The following is a 23,511-nucleotide window of genomic DNA, read 5'->3' as shown; positions in this document are numbered from 1 at the left end:
TATGTACACAGGTGTGAAGATAAATGAAGATAAAAAATATGTGTCCCTAATCTTACAGATATATGTGACGCCAGCTCCGAATTACTCCATTGTCTTTATCACATACTTGCACATCGCAGTACAAGTACAGTGTCAACGAGGTGTCCGTGTCAAACTGTACGTCACAGTATTACTCAAAAATGGTCATTAACAATGGGAATCCATGGGCGACGTCACTCGCTCTCTCTCCACCCGTCGCTGTGCACGTCTACCGCTCCTGCATGACAGACAGGTTGCCGGGGGGGTTGACCTAGAGACGGGGGGGGGGGGGGGGGGGGGGGGGGGGCTGGTCGGCCTGGTCGTCGTCATGATTCGTTCCCACGTCGCATCATGAGACTCAAGTTGCCGACCTCGCCTGTGGAAGTACAGTTACAGTGAGCGTTTGTGTTTCACCTCCTTGTTTATGATGATTATTTTTTATTTTCACTGTCTGCTGCCGTAAGCTGACTTAGCTCACGTTTTCTCCCCCACGTCGTGGGGTGGGGCTGTTGACTTTCCTCCCCCTCATACTCTAACCGCCCGTCTCTTATCGCTGACCCACTCTGCAGCTCTGACACTGATTCATCGCTCCGTTATCCATCATCCATCGCTCTGTGGTACCACACAAACACACACACACACTTACGTCTCATTTAAGGGCTTATCGACGGCAGCTTCGCTTGTGATCAATACCCACTCTGCACCTCGGGCGCTGCTCCTGCACCATGTGACATGTGTGTTTTTTAGATTATTCATAGATTTAAACTCAATACACACATAGAGACTCTTGATTTTATTACGTGACACTATTTTACAGTGGGTGTCCTGGTTTTTAATTCAGTATTTATGCTTATTCACGTGTCCTGAAACAACGTCCTGGTGTTTTTGTTCGACAGGGGAGCAACGTGATGGAGGACCAGGACCTGAGAGAGATTGGAATCGTAGACCTGAGTCACAGGAAGAAGATCCTGCACGCAGCACGTTCCATACCTAAGGTGACAAATCACTGATTCATACATCGGTGCTTATTTCAGCAGAGTTTCTCCTGATTTCATGTCTGATGTGAGATGATAATCTCCTCTAAAGTGGACTGTCTCCTCGACAGTGGAGCAGAGGTGAAAATTTTTTAAAAAGTGCATTAAACCCTTGTACTGTACTTTGTGCTTAACTTGAGTATTTGTATTTTACACAACTGGTACTCCATTTTTCTTCAGAGGGAAATATTCTACTTTACAATCAAGTAATAGAAAAAGTCACTGGTTGCTTTTCAAATGAAGATCTAAAATAAAAAAAATAATAAATGTTGTGTGCTTATGAAATATTTTGCATCTCAAGAGCTTTAGCCACGGGGCCATGTTTCACATTTCAACTGTGTTTTGTTAGAGTATTAAGCTTATAAAATATTATTATATTAAATAACCGTTTCTCTTCTTTGCGGCCAACAGAGGTTTGATTTGATTTGATCTTTATTGTTCTCGAACCATCACAATATATAATAGATTACAGAATATAAAAACAAAATATTTTCCATGACATAAATCTCCAGTCAACATAAATCTTGTACAGTATTTGGGTTCGAGAAGGGACAGAAAGAAGTAGAAGCTCATCTTGTCCCGCGCCCTCGATCCTTACAGCTTGAAATTACATATTTTCTTTTTTTTAAATAAAGTCTCTCTCAAAACTTCAATATATTATCTAGCAAATTATACACTATTTTTCTATAATACATTTAAATATTGAGGTGCTCCATCTTATACATGAGTATTCGCATGTATCTTTTTTTGAAAACTTTAATATTATTGCGAATTTTAGTTTCCTCATCAAGGTTGTTCCAAATAGAAACTCAGCCGAAACATTAATATCAATTTATGAAGCAGAACTTTATTGTATTTGTCTTTTCCTACCACATCACCTGATGATGATTAATGGAGGATGTGTGACGTGAGCAGTAGTAAAATGGCGTATTAACATTCTAATAACACATTATATGATTATATCAGATTTCTGTGAGTACTTTTCAATTTAAATACTGTACATTTAGCAGTTTTGTACTTTTTGTGGAGTTTTTACCTTCAGTAGAAGATCAAACTTCCTCTTCTACCGCTGCTTTAGAGTAAATATAATTTAATAATCTGTCTCCTCTGTCTCCTTCGGAATTAATAAACCCTGAAGTCCCGCTGTGTGTGTGGTCCTCCCCTGCAGGTGAAGGCTCTGGGCTGCGACGGCAGCGGCTCCCTCTCTGCCTGGCTGGAGAATCTGGGCCTGCACGAGTACCTGCCCAATTTCCTGGCCAGCGGCTACCGCACCCTGGACTGCGTCAAGAACCTGTGGGAGCTTGAGATCGTCAACGTGAGTCACACGCGGATTCTGAGCAGTGAAAACAGCAAAAACAAAGAGACTGGAGTCAGAGGAGCTCATCGTCCAACGTGAGACTTTCCTTTGTTTACTCCCATATCCTCACGTTGCTTCATCATCATTCTCTCTCCAGGTGCTGAAGATCTCCCTGCTCGGCCACAGGAAACGCATCATCGCTTCCTTAGCGGAGAGACCGTACGAGGATCCGCCGGTCAAACCTCCGCGTCTGTCTCAGATCAGGGTGAGAACCGACACACGGACTCGTAAACCGTTATTTCCATACACTTTGAAACGATATGCGCGGTAAGAAGGGATAATTTTCACCTGTTTCTCTCCAGTGCCAGGACCTGCCGGGCTCTGTGACGTCGTCTCCCCTCAGTCAGGTGGAATCCTACTCAGGTCGCTCAATGGACCCGCTGCTGCCCGATCGAGAGCCCCCGAGGAAGAAAGCGCCGGACGTCGACTACGACGTTGTTTCCCAGAGATATCGCAGTGAACGACACAGATCTCACGTATGTTCATCTCTCTCTCTCTCTCTCTCTCTCTCTCTCTCTCTCACATGTCCAGCATCTCTATGTACGTGTCTTTGATAATGACACTTTTATAAATAATAATAATAATTCCAGGAGCGGTATGAAGAGCGGCATCGGGAGCCTCGTCTGACCCTGCGGCCTCCCAGCCTGGCGGCGCCGTACACGCCGGTCCAGAACTGGCACCACCAACCCGAGAAACTCATCTTTGAATGCTGTGCCTACGAAGCCAATGTACGTTTACGTTCGTCCTTCCTGAACGATGCGGGTTTTCCCTGAGCACGTGCAGCAACACTGAGTTTTCTTTGTCTTTTCCCCGTTCAGTACCTCGGTTCCATGCTGATCAAGGATCTCCGGGGAACCGAGTCCACGCAGGACGCTTGTGCCAAAATGCGGGTATGCTGCGGTTTTGCCTTTGCTTCTTAGGCCACATCCACACTGATACGTTTTCATTTCAAAAAATGCCATTTTTAAAAACTAAGATCATCTCTGTCCGCACGAGAGGTTTAGCTCAGTATCAGTGAATCACCGTTATGTGTCCTTTTCTGCCCGTGCTGTTTTGCGTTTTTCCCGCAGAGGTCGACGGAACAAATGAGGAAAGTCCCGACCATCGTCCTCTCCATCACCTACAAGGGCGTGAAGTTCATCGATGCAGCCAATAAGGTTTGCTGCTCCACACACACACACACACACACACACACACACACACTAACTCTATCTTTAGTGGCTCGTTCCAACTGACTGCAAATAACTTACGTAATATTTCCAGATCACGTATTGCACTCAGACATCCTGTCGTTTCCTGTCTGAAGAAAGTTCTGCTCATATCAACATTTATTTGACATTAATAATGAAGGCTTTTTATTTATACGTCTGCACTCTCCTCATCCTCCTCCTCCTCCTCCTCTGAGAAACAGGATTTACGCCTCAGGGTCTCCTCTTTACTGGCTGTCTCTCTCACGATGCATTACGACTCGTATCAATCTCCTTGTTATTCTCACCGCCCGTCTCCTCGGTTTGCAGAACATCATCGCCGAGCACGAGATCCGGAACATTTCCTGTGCGGCCCAGGACCCGGAGGACCTGTGCACGTTCGCCTACATCACCAAGGACCTGCAGACCAGCCACCACTACTGCCACGTGTTCAGCACCGTGGACGTGGTGAGGACGACGCTCAGGGGTTTTTTCTCCGTCTAGGAGAGTTTCTCCGGAGTGCGGAAAAAACTTTCCTCGCTGGTTACAGTTCTGCCAACATGGTTTTTCCTCGCGCCGAGCAGACGTGACAGGCTCCGCAGTCAACACTGTTATCTCTCACGCCGCCTTATCTCTGTTCGGTGTCTCGCGCTTCAGCTGCCGTCGTTTCGCCTCCTCGTCAGACGCAGTGCGACTCTGGCCGTGACGACTAGCCGTCCCCTCCGGAGAGAGACGATTTATTATCCTGCTGCTCTGCCTCACGATGCAGCCGGGGTCGGGTCCGGACGCCGCGCGGCGTCACGACAGTTTCCTGTAGTTTTCCGTAGCTCTCTGAGCGCCGCGACTCCGTCCGTCGGCTCGAAACAGAACGGTTTGATGAACATCGAAGGCCACAACACCCGCGAGATACGAGCGGTTATTTTAAACCCTCGGCTCACCGAGCGGAGGTCGCCGGTCCGACACATCAGGGCTTTACGTAAACAGATGAACTGTTTGTCATATTTTAGGTGATTTCGGAAGCTCTGGGTTCTTGTTTCTGTTCAAATTATCCAACGTTCCAGCCCTATAATTGCTTTTTTTTGGATTCCTAAACCGTGTGGTGTGAAGCTGGAATCCCGTGTACGTCGTCGTTCAACAAAAGAAACGAAGCAGCAGATTTAAGACCGGGGTTCAGCAGATTTATCAAGTTTGCTGCTGCACAATCCTCCCGAGATTCCTGCCACTTCTCCGCGTTACACAAATCTGCTTTTTGAAGTTTTAGGTGGAAAAGAGACTTTTGCTCTGATATATTTTATTTATATTCTTGTTCAGTGTTGCTCAAAGTCCTGGAATATTATTCAAGCTCTTGCTCTTTCTTCCTCTTTTCTTTTTCTCCGTAGAACCTGACCTATGAGATCATACTGACCCTGGGTCAGGCGTTCGAGGTGGCCTACCAGCTGGCTCTGCAGGCCCAGAGGACCAAACAGCAGCAGTGTCTCCCCGCGGGACCCGGGTCAGAGTCCGGCCGCCCCGTTCCCAAACCGCGAGTCAGTGTGCGCAAGTCGGCGGTGAGTTGGACCTCCTCCTCTTCATCTTCCTCTTCCTCCTCCTTCTTCTCCTCCTCCTCTCTCCCAGGACTCTCCTCTCTCCTCCTGGTGGTGTTAATCTCTCCCAGGACTCTCCTCCTCTGCTGCCTCCTCATCCTATCACACTTTCTCGACCTTCATATTTAATATTTCCCCCTCTAACTTCCCTGAAAAAAGCCCCATCATCCTTTGCGGCTTCAACCTATTAATTTATCATGAATTTACTGTGCTGTTCCTGTGTGTTCTTACCGCAGCGTGATGCTGTGAATGTTACTTTTGACTTGGGCGCCCTCTGGTGACAGTTTGACAGTAAGACCGAACTGTTCCACTGCCTGGTGTTCAATAATAAAACTACATAGAACTCCAATGTTCTAAAAATACTGCTGTTATTATTAATCAAATTATGTTTTTTTCTGTACAGTAAAAAAAGTTCTTTTAAAATACACCTGGAGAAAAATGATAGAGTTAATTGAGCTTGGAAGTTAAGTCTTGATCTTGAAAACACCAGTTGACAAATGGAACTACTGTAAATAACAAATGAACCTTGTGGTGAGATTAAAATAAAAACTGATGAGGACCGTGTGATACGGCTAAAAGCTCCAGAGCAAGTCGTTGAATAGAACCTGGGATGTGGATGAGACTAGTGATGTATATTATTATCACATTTGTACATAGTACGTTTGTTTGCTGGATTATTCAAAAAGTTCTCTGCAGATTTTCATGAATATTTTGAAAGAAGATGGTAAAAGGCGATTGACACTTTTTCCTTGATCCAGATTCTTCTTCACCTGGATCATGATCTGGATCCAGGAATGTTTCCTCAGCGATCATGTAGAGTCATATCTTCAGAAATACATAACATTTAATATATATATATGTATATACTGTATGTATATATATATATACATACATATATCTAGTGAGATGGAGATGCTCGTTGTGCTTGACTGCTCTTGTTAAGTGTCATTCATCATCTGATAATCTGCCCACAGGAAGATTTACAGCTGCTGACAAAAACATTATTACATCTGCTTATAACCACATCACACTGTGTTATATTATTATTATTATTATTATTAACAATGTATTAAAGGTACACTGTGACTCATCAGCGCCGTTCGTGTTTGCAGGCGGACGTTGTGGAGCAGGAGGGCGACGCTCAGTCGCAGGGCAGCGCCACGTGGCTCGTGGACTCCAAGGAATCCAAGCGCACTATCAGCACTAAGTATGAGACCACCATATTCTGAGTGGACCCCCTCTTCCCCCTGACCTCTCATCCCCAGGCCCTGGTCTCACCCCCTCTTCCTCCCGACCTCTCATCCCCAGGCCCTGGTCTCACCCCCTCTTCCTCCCGACCTCTCATCCCCAGACCCTGGTCTTCTCACCCCCTCTTCTTCCTGACCTCTCATCCCCAGGCCCTGGTCTCACCCCCTCTTCCTCCCGACCTCTCATCCCCAGGCCCTGGTCTCACCCCCTCTTCCTCCCGACCTCTCATCCCCAGGCCCTGGTCTCACCCCCTCTTCCTTCTGACCTCTCATCCCCAGGCCCTGGTCTTCTCACCCCCTCTTCCCCTTTGCCCCTCCCTCTGTGTGCCTTTCACTGTGACTCCGCCTCCCTCTCTGGGCTCCGCCTCCCTGCTTTTTAACGACAACACCCGACTCACCCGCGCGGCCGCTCCACGTTACCGCCCCTCCTTTTCGCCGGTGTCACTCACGCTGTCACGTCCTTCACTCACCGTCACTCCTCCGTTCGCCTCCTGAACTCACTGTACAGTTCTTCCTCTCTTTCTTCCTTTCTTCTTCTCCTCCCTCCTTACTCCCGAGTCAACATCCTGGTGTTTGCTCTTGGTGATAAGCTCTTCTCTTTTTTTTCCTCTCGGTACTTTTTTTCCTTCCTGCTCTTATTAGGCGACGGCCACTCTGACGCTCGTCAACTCTGATCTTTTCCAACTCCTGACTTCTCCGAGTGGCTGGGATTTTAAAAATCTCGTTTTTTTTTGTTTTTTTTACCGCAGCCAAGTGTGACTCGCGGTGAAAAACCACGCGTCCGCGCTCCTGGACGGATCGGACGAGACGCTGCTCCTGTAATATTCTATGCACCGGTGGGAGTGAGCAGACTGTTTGTAGAGGTCACACCGGATGTTCCTCTGTCAGTGGTCCTGCTCAAAGCCAAAGGAGGAAAAAGATCGTAGCACTGTGATGAGATGCTTTCGAAGGATCCGCATGTTTTGTGGTCCAAGAAAAACAGACAAACTCTCTGGCGTGCACCTTTTTTTTTCTTTTTTTTTACCGATCCAAGTGGCAGGATTTTAAAACCTGATGCTTCTTCTGGACTCAACTAACGACAACTAAGCACTTTTTACCAAAATCCCAGAGTGTGTCAGAACAAGTGCATCTTCCTCTTGTCTTTTCTTTTCACAACAAACTGCCGTCTGTCTGACGAGAATCTGTTTGTGTCCATTTGTTTGGTTTACTTTATTTTAACCTCACTGCTCTGTGTGTGTGTGTGTGTGTGTCTGTGTGTGTCCCTTCCCCATAGCTGAACACTGTGGCCCCCTCCCAGCCTGTAAAGAAAAGAGCCCTGTTGCATGGTGGGTAGGATGTTTTATTGGAAAAGTGATCACCAGATCACCTCCACCTCACCAAGTCGGATCGTGCTCGCAGCTCGCCACGGTAACACACACACGAGACCGGTGCCCCGGAGACAGACGGACGCAAAGCTTTCAACACTGCGCACACACACACACACACACACACACACACACACACACCGGGCCGTCAGGAGAGGAACCTGCAGGTTTCAGTGGAGAACTCGTGGTTTGAGATGAGGAACATGCTTTTTTGTTGTTGTTGTTGTTGTTAAGGTACAAGCGATGGGTTCGAGACGTCATCACACTGTCGGTACACACATTTATTCAAACATCTCTTCACCAACGACTTACTGTACGTACGTGTGTAACTGTGACAAACGGGAGGAATATTCTGTAACCAAACTTTTAAAAAAAGGGCCGAGGAACTGACACTACAAACTACTGTTCTTCAGTGATGTCACAGACGCTGGCTTTTGTGTGATTTGAACGTTTTCTCTCGACCTATTATTTTGTTGGGTTTTTTTTGGTTTTTTGTTGGTATTTTTTAATTGTTTTATCAGACAATGACGTGTCCGAGCGCAGGAACTGGATCTCTCTCTCTGTCTCTCCTCACTAACTCCCAGTAGGTTGCCTGTCGATGGTACTTTTTTTTATATTTTATTTTTGTGTCGGCTCATGTGTATATGGGTACGTAGTCGGGTGGTTTTCTGATTGATCTGTTGTATATGTTGGTACGTTGTCGTCAGGCCAGTACGTTAACGCTACGGTACGCTGCCTTCAGCTCGCTGGTGTCGGCACCTTCGGCCCGTCGGCCCCGTTCTGCTTTTGCACATCGATGACGATCCAGGAGATATAATCTGGGACTAATCTGATGATGATGATGAAATTGTACATGAATCTAGCAGTCTGTATTTTGATACTTGAATGATTTTTGCTTTTATAGATATCTATATATATATATATATATATATATATATATGTGTGTGTATATATATATATATATGTATGTATATGTATGTATGTATGTATGTATGTATATGTAATTTTTGACGTTTGTCAAAAGAGAGAAAAGGACTATGTCTTATAAACTTAAACATATCGTGAATAAAATACCCTGTGATTTAAAAAAAAAAAAAAAGGCTGAGAAAACAATGACTCAGGAGAGGGACCTCACTTCAGAAAAAGAGAAAAAAGATTGTAAATAATCTTGGGCTTCCAGTCTTTTTTTTATGAATATTTTTCATAATTATACAACTAATAAATGGCGCAATTAGAAAACGCTGTTGACTCTTTGTCTATTCACTCGTTGGTCTGGTTTTAATGTCACGAGGGAACCTCCGGGAGGAAATGTTCACTCGTGTCATCAGCATTTCTCTGCTGACTTGTTGTAAATAATAATAATAATAACGATATTAAAGACCTTTAATACTGTCGTCACTTCTCACAGTTCAAGTTTAAGTCAAGAACCCGCGTTCTCCATTGATCTTTGTGCTTGTTCACTGAGATCCAGTCAAATATTGGAAAACAAATGTCAACTTCTTTTACACATGGCAGCAGCAGTAACACGTCGTCCATGGACTCGCGCCCACCTACTGTACATGTACAGTAACGCAGGGACTGGGAGGAGCCACAGGTACAGTAGAACTTACAGACTCCTTCATCTCACCGTCAATAGTTTCGTCCTGCCCGCTCAGATACAATCACTCACGTGTTTATTCCGTGTTAATTTCTATTTCAAGTTTTAAACCAAGACTCTGAGTTAAAACCACTGTTCCCTTGTGCTTGTTCACTTGTCAACTGGGATTAATGAAAATATTGGAACATTTTTCCACATTCATTTTCATCTTTGTCAGGAAGATAAATAACTCCGACAGAAGAAAATGACCACAGCTATAATTTAATCACATCTTCGGTGAAATGTGACCAGGTAGAACTGACAAACTCATTTAAACTTGAAAACAATTCTCAGGTTTTGCAAATGTAGAAATAATATTTTCCTGCGTTCTGTTATTTTAGCCAAACAGCATATCTTCAGATTATTTTTTTTTAAACAAAAATAACTTGCATCACAGCAAATAAAAGAAAATGTTAAGTACATAATTGCATTTCCTCAATTTCTTCATCTGACTACTATTATTATTCTGTATTCAAATGTTATTGTAATGATTAATGCTTTAGGCTTCAGTTTACAAATGACGCTGGTGAGGTCAGATTATTTATCATTATAAATCACGAGTCACGTGTGAAACCAGAGGCTGCATCACGATGATGATGATGATGATGATGATGATGATGCTGGAAGGAAAATACATACTTCCTGAAACATGATGTCACAGGTCAAAAAACAACAACAGATCAGATGATGATGGTTCCTGTTTGTTAGATGTGAATATAAATTTTCTTTCCTAGATATTTTGCAGCGGACGACGAGCGACTCAAACGATTGTGTGAGATCGACGTCAGACTGATGCTTCTCAGACTGAACAACGGACAGAAGTCGAACATGTGGAAGAGGCAGCCGATCATATTATATAGGCTTTTTAAACCATTCTTAATCATTTGTAATTTAAGGTATAATTTAAATCCCATTAATGAGATTTAAAGTTTCCCTCGGGTAGAATTGTAATAACTTGTGTTCCTTGAACATCCAGTTCCCTCATTAACTCACAATTTTTATTTTGTTCCATACTTTAGTTTTAATGCAGCACTGATCACCCCCCCCCCCCCCCCTCAATATTTCAACTTTATTCTTGAAATGCAAAATAATAATAAAACAACATCAAGAAACTCTTTTATTATTCTTTACACACATTACATGTAGCATATCACTCTTTATTGATTTATGTATTTCTTCAACATGATATTTCTCCTACTTTTGCGTTTGGGAAAAAAATAATTAACAAAGATTTCTGTTCAGTTGTGCCATAATTGTCTGTGAACTAATAATAAACTAGATAGGTCGATAGAAAGATAGTTACTTTATTTATCCCGAGCTGGGAAATACTGGTGTAACAGCAGCACGTTTCACACGACACACAAATTATATACAATATATACACAGACAAATGTAAAAATATAAATGCAAAAGATAAAGAGAATATGAATCATAAATACAAAGAATTTACATGACTATTAAAAGTTGAAAGCTACAGACAATACAAATATCCCTGTTTATATTCTCAGAGCTGCTGTCCTTCCATTGGCTCCTTCCCGAGGGACGTCACAGTAGGAGGTGCTCACCGATTGGCCACGCGCCCGACCTGTCCCCGACGCTGATTGGCTCACCTGCCGAGAGCGTGTCCCACCTGTTGTGTCCCTCCTGGTCGCGAGGTTCCTCTGCAGAGGTCGATGCAGCCGGAGGAGGCAGGTGAACCACTTCTGCCGAGATCTGAAACCTTCACATCCTGAACATCCGAGACGTTATTTCTCCAACAGCTCAGGTGAGTTTTGATGGAAAGATTCTCCTGGAAGTCAGAGCCTGTCTTTGTGTCTCTCAGTTTGTTTCCTGTCAACACAGGATGTCAGAAGTTATGAGGGAAAAGTTGTGTAGCTACTCTTAGAGTGTGTGTGTGTGTGTGTGTGTGTGTGTGTGTGTGTGTGTGTGTGTGTGTGTGTGTGTGTTCTCTGTACAGTAGTTACACTATGTTTTCCTGTAGTTGTTGAGGTTGTTCGAGTGTGAATGTGATTCATTTTTCCATATTTGCACATGACACAGTGTGTCAGTGTGAGATCATCAGATATGATCAGTGGCATTAGAGCAACATTTCATGCTCTGTCGAAACCTGTTTTTCCTTTTTGTTTTGATGTGACACACGGATGAGAAATGTCTCCCGGTGTGTTTCATGTTTTCGTGGCCCGGTGAGTAAACGTTGATTCTGGGAAAAGTGTCATATGTCAACAATGGATTTTTTTCTTCTTCTTTTTGTGGAGTGGGACGAGCTGCCGAGCTTAAACATTAATGGAATATTTCTGTCGGAGAGTTTCACAACCTGCTGTTCACACATGAACTTTTGTTGACTGTTAATCATTGAACCAGTTCCTCTGACTCTCGCTGCCCTTCAGCACATACCTCACTTCTTTTTTTCCCCTTTTGTCATTATTATGAACACGCTCGTCATCCGTCACCGTACGCTGTGAGTGACGAGTCCTGCGTTTTGTGATATTACACATGAACGACCTGATCCTCCGCGACGGTTTTAAAACACAAATATGACCACGTATTGACATGTCGGAGAGATGTGAACACCCTCATACGTTATCCAGAGCTCCACAATAGGGGCCCACGTACTAAACAGACACGATGTCAAATGACAAGTTCATATCAGGGCTGCAACTAACGATTACTCTCATAATCCATTAATCTGTCGACTATTTTCTGGATTAATCGACTTAGTTGTTTGGTTCATAAAATGGTGAAAAATGTCGAGCGTGTTTCCAAAAACCACCGAGATGAAGTTTTGTTTTGTTCAAACACCAAAGATATTCAGTTCACTGTCGCAGAGGAGCGAAGAAACCAGAACATATTCACATTTAAGAAGATGAAATCAGAGAATTTTGACTCGTTCCTTTCATAAAAAACACTTGAACCGATTAATCAGATTATCAAAAACAGTTGGGCGATTGATTTAGTGGTCGATCACTGATCGATTAACTGTTGCATCTCTAGATATTTCTGCTTTCTGTGTTTACTCTCAAAGGTTTAAAACACAAATACGATCACACAGGACACGTTGGAGACACGTGAACTCCCTCGTACGTTATCCAGAGCTCCAGAGCAGGGGCCCAAATATTGAAAGTAATATATGTAGAGTATCATTTCCAACATACAAAACACCGAACACCGACTGAGACTGAGCGATGAAACCGAGAAGACGTCCACCCTATAAGCTTCACAAGCTGCTACAGGGTCCTGAAAATGAAAGAAAACAATGAGACACAGTGAGATGCGATGATTATGAAACTCGTGGCGAATTGAGATTGAGTGAATCTCTCCAGCTGTGGCGCGGCTCAGCAGACACACACGCAGACAATTACATTTGCCACCATCACAATCTTCCCCGTCTGCTGCCGAGGTGCGACCCAGAGTGACATTCCTGTCGCCGTCCTGACTCAGCTGTGGGTGTGAGGGACAGGTTGATCAGGCGCCGAGGGGCGTCGGCCGCTGCCGAGGCCCGGACGTCCTGTGCCCGGCTCCGATGATGCGGCGCAGATCCGACGAGGAGGCGGCGGCCGCACAGTAATGAGCAGCAATTAAAAGTTGTTCTTTTTCTTTTTCCGGGAGGCTCGTGCACTTCGTCAACTCGGCCGGTGTGTTGCCAGAAAACATTGACGTGAATGTGGGTGTTGGCCGTTTATCTCCTCTCCCCGCCCTTTTGCTGTGTGTCTCCATGGCGACGAGGCCCGCACGTCTCTGTTCTGTACTCGATAAGCTTAAACAGTCATCTGATGCACGTATCATAGTGTTTTTACATGAAGCTAATTCACGACGCTTGTCCCTAGTAGGGCTTCTGTTTACAAACAAAAATACAGATTAATATTATTAAAAATAAGATGGAGATGAAATAAAATGGAATGAAATGAAAAAGGAAAGAAAGTATACAGAGAGAGCAGAGTGTAAAAACTGAATATGTGAGCAATATTGTTCCTGAATTAGCCACAATTTGGTATTTTTTTTGAACACTATGGCAGTGTTCATCTTCTACATGAATCAGAGGATAACCGCAAAATAAAATCTCAGTTTTTTATTCTCCCTGGAGTCTTATGATCTGAAAAATCAGCCAGTTATCACTTCATATTCAGTTTGTCTCGAGTGTTGATGACACTTGTTTCGAGGACGTAATTCTCTTGACTGTAAACAGAATTGTTTGTCGAATGCTGGATATTTTCTCCTCGTCGTTTCTCTAACATCTAAATCTTTTGTCATATAAAAAAATAATATAGGAAAAGGAGGAAGAAAAGAAAAGTACAGAAAAAAGCAAAGGAAGTACAGTAGTGTTTCCACTTTCAGGACCATCTCTAAAACACTTGATTTATTTGAAAATGTTCCTCCTTTCCTTATTCACAGTTCTTTTTTTCCTTCTGAAAACCACAGAACTGTTTCCATTTTTCCTTCTTCTTCATTAAAGGTTAGTTATGTTGAATCAAAACATATTTGAATTTGCCCACTAAATACACACCAGGTGTTTTGTTTATATCAGAAATTTCCATATTCCTCGGGGGGGAACCAACATGTTTCATGAGGTGACGTCGGTGTCCTCATCCGTCACTGTGCAGCTCTGAATGAAAACCTTTCTGTCACTTTAAGATCTTAAGAATATGACTGTCATCAAGATGACATCAGATTATGCACACGAACACGACAACAACTGCAGAAGCTGCCGCCGGTTTTTATTGAAACATTATTGTATCTCATAAATGAAAGTGGAAATGAGACTTCGCCTCATGCCTCAGTAACTATCATCATGATCCACAGCTTTAATGCAGCAATAAGCTCAGAATGGTCATGTTAGTCGAGGGCTGCAGCTAAACTAATGTTACTCGATTGATCGATTTAGTTGTTTGGTTCAAAAATGGTGAAACATGTCGATCGTGTTTCCCAAAAACCTCAAGACGATGTTTTGTTTCGTCCACACACCAAAGATGTTCAGTTCACTGTCACAGAGGAGCGAAGAAACCACAACATATTCATATTTAAGAAGCTGAAATCAGAGAATCATGACTTCTACTTCTAACTACTTGAACCGATGATCTAAATAGTTGGCGATTAATTCAGTCGTGGATTTCTTATCGATTAACTGTCACAGACTCACACACGGACGCCGACTCGCGAACAGAAACTTTGGTTCAGGTGCTTTTATAGTGTTTGATCGATGGATGGCGATGGAGTTCCCTCTGCTTCACACGACACACCTGAACGTGAATATCTCTGAAGACATAACGCGTGACCTAGTTGAACCGTAATGATCCACTCCGGTGTTAGCACACGACTTGATCAAATATGATTCACGTTCATTGTTCCCTGCTGGTATTTGCTCCTGGCACTGGAACAGAAAGTGAGGCGGGGAGGGAACGTGGCTTCGAAGTGTACGAGTTCTCGCCGAGGATTCATTTCATTTCAACGTGGAAATTCATCCAACTGTTAGTTACAACTTCTCCAACCTGCAGCTGCACGCGTGTTGATCAAGACCGCTTTTAAATTCCTTTCATTTATATATTAAGACAGGCTTAATTCAATATTATTACTTTTTATATATTTATTTGTTTTTATTTACTCTCCTTTTAATAATATATTGTATTAAACCCTAATACAACTTTTCTCTGTGAATTTTATTACTTTCTCCTCTTGTATGTATATATACACAATCAAGTGTGCATGTATATATATATATATATATATATATATATATATATATATATATATATATATTGAATTTTAAGTCTTTCCTTTCACTCCTCTGATGTTTCATTTATATTTTTGCATTGTATGTTTGATCGTGAGTAAATGTGTGTGTGTGTGTGTGTGTGTGTGTGTGTGTGTGTGTGTGTGTCTATTGTGTTGCATTTTTTGTGTGCTATTTAAATCAATTCTGATTGATCGATTGAACATATTCGTTTCTAAATCATCCGGGTTTTTTTAAAGTGACTCCGATTTTTGAAAAATGCCCACAACCTTCAGACGAGGAGCCGGGAATAACAATCATAATAATAATAATAATAATAATAGTAATCCCTTGAGGTTTTTGTCAGGAAACACGTGTACAGTAAAGCAGCGTTGCAGCGCTGCAACATAACACGGCACATCAACTGTCCTTACACAGATTGTACATGACAGGAAGTATGTCGTTCACGTTCACTAACAAAGATTAACGTTCCTCTTGTTTCGTCTCTAGATCATATCACATGTCGTACGACAGGACACTGCCAGCGTCAACGTTTTTTTGCATCTCACAAATATCCATCGCCGCGTCGGCCTGTTCATTTTAATACAAGGCCACGTCTTGTGCATCAATAAAAAAAGTTTAATTAGCTCATCCATTCATTTTATATAATGGCTCAATTATTTCAACTGGTGATGTGTAACGTGGGACAGTGACTGGCGTTAATAGAGAGAGTTATTACATCATGAGGATCATTTAGCCGTGAGCTTTAATTCATGGCAATTATTTATCTCGCTAATGGAACGATTTGACATTAATAGCTGTTTTGTTTTGACTTCGGCCTCAAACTGTGGCTTCATCATCGTTTGTGTAAAAATCATAGTAAATATGATTCCAGTGACATTTGACCTGATTCCATCCTTTGTTTCTCCTCCGACAGACTCTCGGCGTGTGAAGACCGGCGCCCCCCCCCCCACCCCCTCCTCCTCCTCCTCCTCCGTCCTTGTCCTCATGCGATGCCGAGGAATGACTCGTGGCCAGGCGACGTTGCCATGGAAACCCTGAGCAGTATGGACGGTGCCGGCAGCTGCGAGAGCGTCATCAGCATGAACTCTGGCTACGTGAGTGCTGCCGTACACGGACGTCAGGGAAGAATACTTAAAAAAAAAATCCAATACCATATATTGAATACATTTTTCTATGATTGATGAAGATGTCCTTATTAAACCCTCGTGACAAAGGACAGTAAGTGACGCTTGATATTTTACAGTTCAACCATTAACTTAACTATAAATAACTATAAATTAAAAAATACATATGCATAGAACTTTTTTTCTGCCCCTTTAAATGACAGATATGACAGGACGGGTGTCACTGTGTCAGTCATTCCTTTGTGGCAGCTGTTGGAACTCTCTCGTGTTCGGGGAGAAGTTGAGAATCTCTCAACATCCCATTTTTGTTTTTGTTTTTTTATATCTGTAATGTGTTTCTGTGTGTGCAGACTAGCGAAGACAGTATGGAGCACTTATCTGCAGAAGAGCGAGCGTGCCTCATGTTTCTGGAGGAAACCATCGAGGCGCTGGAGGTGCAGGAGGACAGCGGCTTTTCCAACGATGAACCAGATCCGGGGTTACAGGCAGAACCCGCGGGCCAGACGAGGCTGAACGGTAACTCTCCCTTTGAGCGTTCCGCTCTGCCTGTTCTCGTAGAACTGTTCTCGTGTGCACCAACTGCACTTGTTCTTGTGCTCCCCCTTTCTCAGGCATTTCCAGTTTCACGTCGGACGAGCTCGGGGGAGCTGAGCATCAGACCTCTGAGCCGCGGGACCGTCCCGTTTCGGCGGCCGACGCGGGAGATCTCGTCCCGGCGTCTCTGGACCTCGCCGCTCCAGAATCGGCGACCGGTTCCGGAGTCCCTCCGTCAGATCCGCAGCCCGAGGCGCTGCACGTAGCCAAGGACGGAAACGGAAACCTCAAGATTGTCAGAAGTGCCGGTCCTCGCCCCGGTGGGTCCGCTGAGGCCTCTGGAGTAGACGTGGGCCTGATCCCGCCTCCGTCGGACTTCATGGACAAACCGCGGCCTCTTGCCCTCCTCGCGAAGGCCAAAGAGCTTCCTCCGCCTGCGGGGACGTCCGGCAGCAAGACCGGAGCTGCTGTCGACCTGGAACAACTGCGTCAGAGGGCCACTGGGAGGAGAACTTCAGCGAGCCCCTCCGTGACCCTGGAAAGTCCAAACATGCCCCCAACCGAGGCGCCTCCCAGTCCGAGCCCGCCGGCCGTCACGGGTCCTCCCCCCGAGGCTGCTGAGCCCAGGAGTCCACCTGCCGTGGCCCCTAAGCCCAAGAAGCTTCCTGCCAACATTATTCTGAAGACACACAGGTCACCAGGCGGCGGCGGCGGCGGCTCTGACGGCAGCTCGGGACATCCGGCCCCCGCTGCCAGTGACCGGGGGCTGTCGGACGCTCAGAGAGTTCGCATCGAGGCTCTGCGGAAGCTCGGCCTGCTGAAAAGTGACGAGTCGGATCCGGGTCCTGCGCCGAGCCCCAAACTTTCCCCCAAAACCAGACGCTCGTGGGGCGCTCCTCCTTCCCCCGTCAGCCCAGCCGCTCCACACACACCTGCCCTAGCACCAGCCAACACCTACGTCCTCAGCCCACCTCCGACCTCTGACCCTCCACCGTCGCCTCCTGCTCGGGCCGCAGCGCCAGATGTTCTTCCTGCTCCCGCTGCTTTCTGCGACCAAACCCGCCGCCAGCCGTCAGATCGCGACCCGTCCGCCGGGCCTCCTCCCAGCCCTCCCACCTTGACCAAGCAGTTAACCCCACCCAGGATCATCGGCATGAAAAAATCCGCCACCCTGGAGCGCTCCGGCCCGGGTCTCAGCAGCTTCATGGCCGGTCTGGACCCCGGTGAGGACGGTCAGGGCGGCGGCGGCGGCGGGCTGAGCCCCAGGCAGCTGCGTAACACCCGGCCGCGGCCCGCCTCTCTGGGGAGCAGGACGGAGTTCTCAGGCGGCCACGGGGGGACTTTGCAGGCGGGCCGCGCCGCCGGGCAGGAGCCGGACTCGCGGCGGCCCCTGCCGGCCTACCAGCACTCCAGAGACGCTCAGAAGCTGCCTCGATCCGAAGGCATCAGCGTGCTGATCTGCCCGCGGTCGGAGAACGAGGCGGACCGCCGGCAGGCGCTGAAGAAGCTGGGCCTGCTCAGGGACTGACGCCCCCCTCCTCCCCCGACCTCCGCCCTCGTCTCCCTTCACTCACGCCATGAAGGCATCATGAGTCTTTCGGGGAAGCGTCTCAACAACACATTTATTGCTGCACAGATCCTTTAAAACCTGACGTGACCGGCCACGCGGTCGCGCCCGCCACTCGTTACTGATGTCGTTCAGCCATATGTTCTGCGTTTTTATTCCTCGTCCAACTGGCGGACTAGTTGGACTTTACGCGTCGTCCTGTCGCTGTGGGTTTTTCTTTCTAAACTGAACACTGTTACAGTCCAGAGGCAACGAAAAACCTCCTTTGTCCGTGGATTGTCTGGTGATCTTCAGCGGCGAACGTCGTCCACGTCGCTGTCACTCAGTGAGGCTGCTTCCCTTCTTACTTCTGCTTTCATATGAACTGTGAAATGTCACTTTCATATAAACTATCACTTCCTTAAAATTCACTGGAATTTGATGACCACAAGAAGGTTTTTTTTGTTTTTTTTTGGATCTAGCACTTGATTCATATTCAAGTTTGAATGAGTTTGTTGATTTGAATGAATAAAAAAACTAAACAGGGAGTAAACGTTGTGCATCGATCGACCGGGTGATGAGAGCGTTTGGCTGCTTAGTGACGCGCACGTCGACACACTGGCAGAAAAGTGTCCGTCGCCCGTGAGACGCGGTTTATTGCGTACGATTTCTTGACCGCGGAACGGTTTCCACGTGACTCAGGAGTCACACGTGTCACACGCGCGTGACCGCGAGTCACAGACTGTGGCAGCAGCTGCGGCACCTGTTATCTGGTGCGGTGCCGAGTGGGAACTGGTGCGACCGGTTGTTCCTGATCACTGCTGCCTGACGAACAGCCGATCACACCCGATCACCGCTGGCACCCGGTCGCAGAACTCTACTGTATGTTTTCTATGTGATCAGTGTCATAACATGCATTAGAAAAATTGCCTGAACACATTGGTGGAGAGACTGAACTATGTATTTCAAAACATGGCGGCGGTTCTCTGCGGTTCTGCCTCTCACTTCTTACAAAAGGCGCAAAATGAGGTTTAGTCCCTCGTCTACAGACCAGTGACTTCGTCTCCCCTCAAGAAATACAGTAAGAGTTTCTACTATGAGAACACACGCACACATCATAAATTAATCAGCATCACATCTGCGGGGGCCCCACGGAGACTCCTCGTGTATAGGGCCCAGAATTTTGGAAGTTTTGAATCAGCCCATTTTTTTAATTTTCTTGAAAACGTTTAGTTGAGTTGTGCAGCAGCGTAGTAACGTGACTCTGACTGTGCTCCATGAAATCCACACGTTCCTCTCGAGATAACTTCGGCGTCGGAGCCGTCACCTTGTGTCGACGAAGTGGGGCGTGCAGCAGAATCAGCACATTCTGCTGCACGCCCCGCTTCGACCGTCTTCTGCCGCCTTGCTCTCTCGATCACACCCAACACGCCTCCTCTCGCACGCCACTCTCCTCTCGCAGTCTCATGGCAATCAATCGAGCGACAGATGAATATTTTCATGATACGCACGTGAGTGGATATTCTCACACATATGATATGTGATCGTTATCAGGCGGAGGGGAAAGTCCAACTGGAGCAAAGTGGGAAAGGGAATTTGAATATTGATTTGAATACTTGAGTTAGAAGATAAAAGCACATACGTTGCACTATTTCCACTGTTAATATTTCATATAAATTCTTTAAATTGATTATTCTCATTCTCTATATTTTTTGCAGTTGGTATATTTCACATTTGTCTGTGTAGATATTGTATATATTTTTTAAAGTGTGCCGTGTGAAACGTGCTGCTGCTACACCCGAATTTCCCAGCTTGGGATAGACAAAGTAACTTTCTGTCCATCCAAAGATTCACATGGCGATATAATAAGGAGCGTGATGAGTGTTTGGTTTGTCTCGTCGTGAATGCTCCACAGAAAGGCCGGCGACGGAGGAGGCGGCTCTGCTCTGCGGCGTGTTGGTATGTGAACCATCCGCGTGGCGACCTGCTGCCATCAGACCTGACGGACGGGGACTCGGTGACGGCGCCCGTCACTTTCACTGTCGACTCGCTGCTGCCGCTCGGCATCGGAGAAGCTTTCGCTCATTGTGCTGCATTGTCTCCGGTGTGAAGGGAGTTGCCAGAAGACCGGAAGATGGAATCTATTGGGTGATCCATCGTCATCCGACAGTAGAAGCGTGCTGTGTTCATACGCTCGTACAGCTTCAGGCTTTTTAAAGAGTATGGAACCTGTTCAGAGGTTTTTTTAAGGAGGATGCAAACGTACAAACGTCGACGTCTGGACCAGGGCCTGTCGACACATGCACGTCAAGCAGGGAAGGTTGTTTTTTTATTGAACGGTTTATGATCTAATAATAATTATACGCGTCATTTATGAGGCACCTTTAAAAACTGGGTTTTGTGACGGACAAAGCAGACGCAGGAAACTCGGGGGTCCGTGTCAAAATGCAGTGACACAAAATAAAAACCCGCGAGAAAATGAAAGCAAAGAGACGACGTCATCGCGTTGAAACGGTCGATTCACATGACAGAGGACGAGAACAACAAAAAGAAAAGGACGACACTGGATAAAAGCAAAAGCATGTGAATAATCAAATTAGACAGAATAAAAGCAATAGAACATGAAAGAAATCAAAGTTAATTTAACAATTACTTCCTACTACCTTAGTAAATTGTGGAGATGTAGTCCAGATATTACATGGTTTGGTCCTAAACGCATTGAATTAAATGGACAAAAAAAAGTGCTTAAAACATTTTCAGGACTTTTCATTTTCCTATTACAAATATCGGTTACATTAATACTTAACAACAAGCTGCTTCTGCGAAACTGGCAGACACTGTCTAACTATGTGATTGATTTGATGATTGATATATGTACAGTATATATATATATATATATATATATATATATATATATATATATATATATATATATATATAATATGTGTCTATATTTCTGTCAGACTTTGGAAACCACGTTCCACCGAAACGTGTCCACCACTAGAGGGCAGTGCAGACTTCTCCTCCGAGGCCGACGATCGTTCACACGATGAGCAGGATTTAATATCATATTCACACAGATGCATACTTTTCACGTCACATGTTGATTAATACTGCAACTCTCCACACTGAGAAGAGGCATTTCTACTTTACGACTCACGTGGATCCAGAAGAGCTGAGCTGATTTTTTTTCTAAAGGCCAAACAGTCGGTGTTGTAACTAACATTATGAATTTTTTTTGTTTCCAGAGGCTTTATATTTTCTAACCCTGATGATTCATCGTGAAAATCTCGTCGCACTCGTTTATGAATCGTAAACCTCAAATCATTTTGTTTTCAAAAGGCCGTGAGTGATTAGACCGAGTTCACTGTAGAGTTTGGCTAAAGCATCGCGTTCACTAAATTATCATAAAAAGGCAATATAAACATTTTTATTATCATCATCCAGACAAAAGCTGGGGAAGAGAAAGGAGTCGGTTTCCTGTGGATTCAGCCAAAAGGACATAACTTTGGATCGGACCAAACTCAAATAAACGACTTTAACTTTATGAGGAAGAAGAAACATCCACTCGTTGTTGTCCCAACTTGATCAATAACCAGAAATGAATACAATGTTTCAGTCAAAGACTTCCTTTAGACATATGCTTATCCTATAACCCCACATAAAGACCAGGCAGGAATCTTAAAAAATGCATAAGTCATCATAAATGCTGCAATATAATTGTTTTATTATCATCCTCAGTTTCCTGTGATTTCAGCCAAACGGGGAAAAAACTTTGGCATTGAGACCTTCGGTGCCAAAAATGCCCCGAAAAAACAAAACCCCCGAACCCAAATAAACGCCTTCGACTCGGTTTCCATTTTCCTCGCCTGACGTTTCCGAGAAGCGTGCGGCCGTTTCCCAAAGCGGGGACAGACTTTGGGCCCGTTGCCTTGGCAATAATGAAATTCGATTCATTAATTAGAAAATGAATTTGGTTCAGTCAAACTGTTTGAGCCGCCGACTCTCACATTTCACTCTTATGTTCAGACCCTCTTTCACTTGTTTAGTCTGAAGGGTCAGGAGGTCGGGGCCGGGCCCGACTGCTCCGGAGCTGCATTTTTTGTCTTTTTTAATCTTTTCCAAACAAAATGACTTTGTCTCGTTCCCTGTGGAGGAAATGATTGCGGTCGGGAGTGTTAAGAAAGAATGTGAGAGCTGAACGTGGGCGATTTCCTGGAAGGTTTTTTACTCATCACGACGACCCACAAACAGAATCACTGGTGCAGAGCTCTGGGAGCTCGACGGGGGTCTGAGCCGGCGTCTGAAGTTTGGCGTTTTTGGGCATTTGATGGTATTTGATGACGCGCGCACGCGAGCTGAAGCTGCACAAAGCTCCTCGCAGACACGCCCTGCTGTTTGGAAGGTGGAGCAGGTACAGTGGAGGCGTATCGCCGCTGCACCGGCAGGCTAGACAGTGAGCTCATGGGACTTCCCCCAACCGTCCCGGTCCTGTTCTGTACTTACAGTGCACGTGTGTGTGTGTGTGTGTGAGTGTGTGTGTGTGTGTGTGTGTGTGTGTGTGTCTGAGAGAAGCCGCCGAGAGCCTCGTCCCTTCCTCCGGGTTCGAGTTGATCGCCGAGGATTAGTGGAGACAAAGTGGCACAGAGCCAACGCTGAGTGTTGCCGTGGGTCTGAGCACGCCCGGCCCCGGTTCTGTGTCATCAAGAGTTTACTTCAAATATACGGGTATTATCTACCCTGCTCTGCCGTGAGGGCGTGTGTGTGTGTGTGTGTTGGTGTGTTGTATGATGATGATGATGATGATGATGATTGATACTTTGAATGATACGGGCTCATCAGTGAGGCTTAAACGGAGGGATCTTTAAACGGGACAGCGTGTCCCTCCCTCCCTCGCCGTCTCATTGGCTCTGGATGGGTCCACTTGATTACAGGTGTCCCTCTCGCACGCAGCACATGCAAAAGGATAAACGCGCACAGGCCTGCATCGCCTGCAGCAGCTCGCGCGGCTCGCTCGCACGCAGCCGACAAGCCCCGTCGGTGAACCTCGTCTCCACCTCCCTGCTGCTGCTGCTGCTGCAGCGGCGAGTCGAGTCGAGTCGAGTCGTGGTGGCGAGGGGGAAAGCAACGGTCCCTCGTACACCAGGAGCCGG

The 23,511-nt window shown here is 45.6% G+C and overlaps 2 protein-coding genes across 10 annotated transcripts in view; both read left to right on the top strand.

Annotated features, from left to right (window-relative positions):
• The window catches only part of LOC118316995 (ankyrin repeat and SAM domain-containing protein 1A-like), a 57,396-nt gene extending 48,364 nt beyond the window's left edge, over nucleotides 1-9,032 (top strand). For 7 of the 9 annotated variants that reach the window (XM_047330666.1, XM_035645378.2, XM_035645383.2 and 4 more), the window contains 10 exons: nucleotides 915-1,013; nucleotides 2,221-2,367; nucleotides 2,507-2,614; nucleotides 2,712-2,885; nucleotides 3,000-3,137; nucleotides 3,228-3,299; nucleotides 3,480-3,566; nucleotides 3,927-4,064; nucleotides 4,976-5,143; nucleotides 6,292-7,169. In XM_047330666.1, coding sequence (XP_047186622.1) covers nucleotides 915-1,013; nucleotides 2,221-2,367; nucleotides 2,507-2,614; nucleotides 2,712-2,885; nucleotides 3,000-3,137; nucleotides 3,228-3,299; nucleotides 3,480-3,566; nucleotides 3,927-4,064; nucleotides 4,976-5,143; nucleotides 6,292-6,408 — 1,248 coding nt within the window. In that variant the 3' untranslated portion in view covers nucleotides 6,409-7,169. The other 2 variants (XM_035645380.2, XM_035645379.2) reach the window with 2 other exon arrangements.
• Nucleotides 9,033-10,944: 1,912 nt separating this feature from the next.
• LOC118317003 (specifically androgen-regulated gene protein) lies at nucleotides 10,945-18,906 on the top strand. The gene is made up of 4 exons (XM_035645401.2): nucleotides 10,945-11,191; nucleotides 16,068-16,248; nucleotides 16,629-16,794; nucleotides 16,890-18,906. The coding sequence occupies exons 2-4, from the start codon at nucleotides 16,144-16,146 to the stop codon at nucleotides 18,338-18,340; spliced, it is 1,722 nt and encodes a 573-aa protein (XP_035501294.2). The 5' UTR covers nucleotides 10,945-11,191; nucleotides 16,068-16,143; the 3' UTR covers nucleotides 18,341-18,906.
• The last annotated feature ends 4,605 nt before the right edge of the window (nucleotides 18,907-23,511 follow it).

Source organism: Scophthalmus maximus, chromosome 3, assembly GCF_022379125.1.
Source record: "Scophthalmus maximus strain ysfricsl-2021 chromosome 3, ASM2237912v1, whole genome shotgun sequence".
In the NCBI taxonomy this organism is placed as follows: domain Eukaryota; kingdom Metazoa; phylum Chordata; class Actinopteri; order Pleuronectiformes; family Scophthalmidae; genus Scophthalmus; species Scophthalmus maximus.
This window is presented reverse-complemented; position numbering and strand designations above follow the sequence as displayed.

What these genes read in the sequence shown, in the direction of transcription:
- LOC118317003 (XM_035645401.2), top strand. Translation starts at nt 16,144, where the DNA reads ATGCCGAGGAATGACTCGTGGCCAGGCGACGTTGCCATGGAAACCCTG. An exon ending in TCAGCATGAACTCTGGCTAC is followed by an intron (nt 16,249 to 16,628) that starts GTGAGTGCTGCC and finishes CTGTGTGTGCAG; the next exon opens with ACTAGCGAAGACAGTATGGA. An exon ending in GGGCCAGACGAGGCTGAACG is followed by an intron (nt 16,795 to 16,889) that starts GTAACTCTCCCT and finishes CCCCTTTCTCAG; the next exon opens with GCATTTCCAGTTTCACGTCG.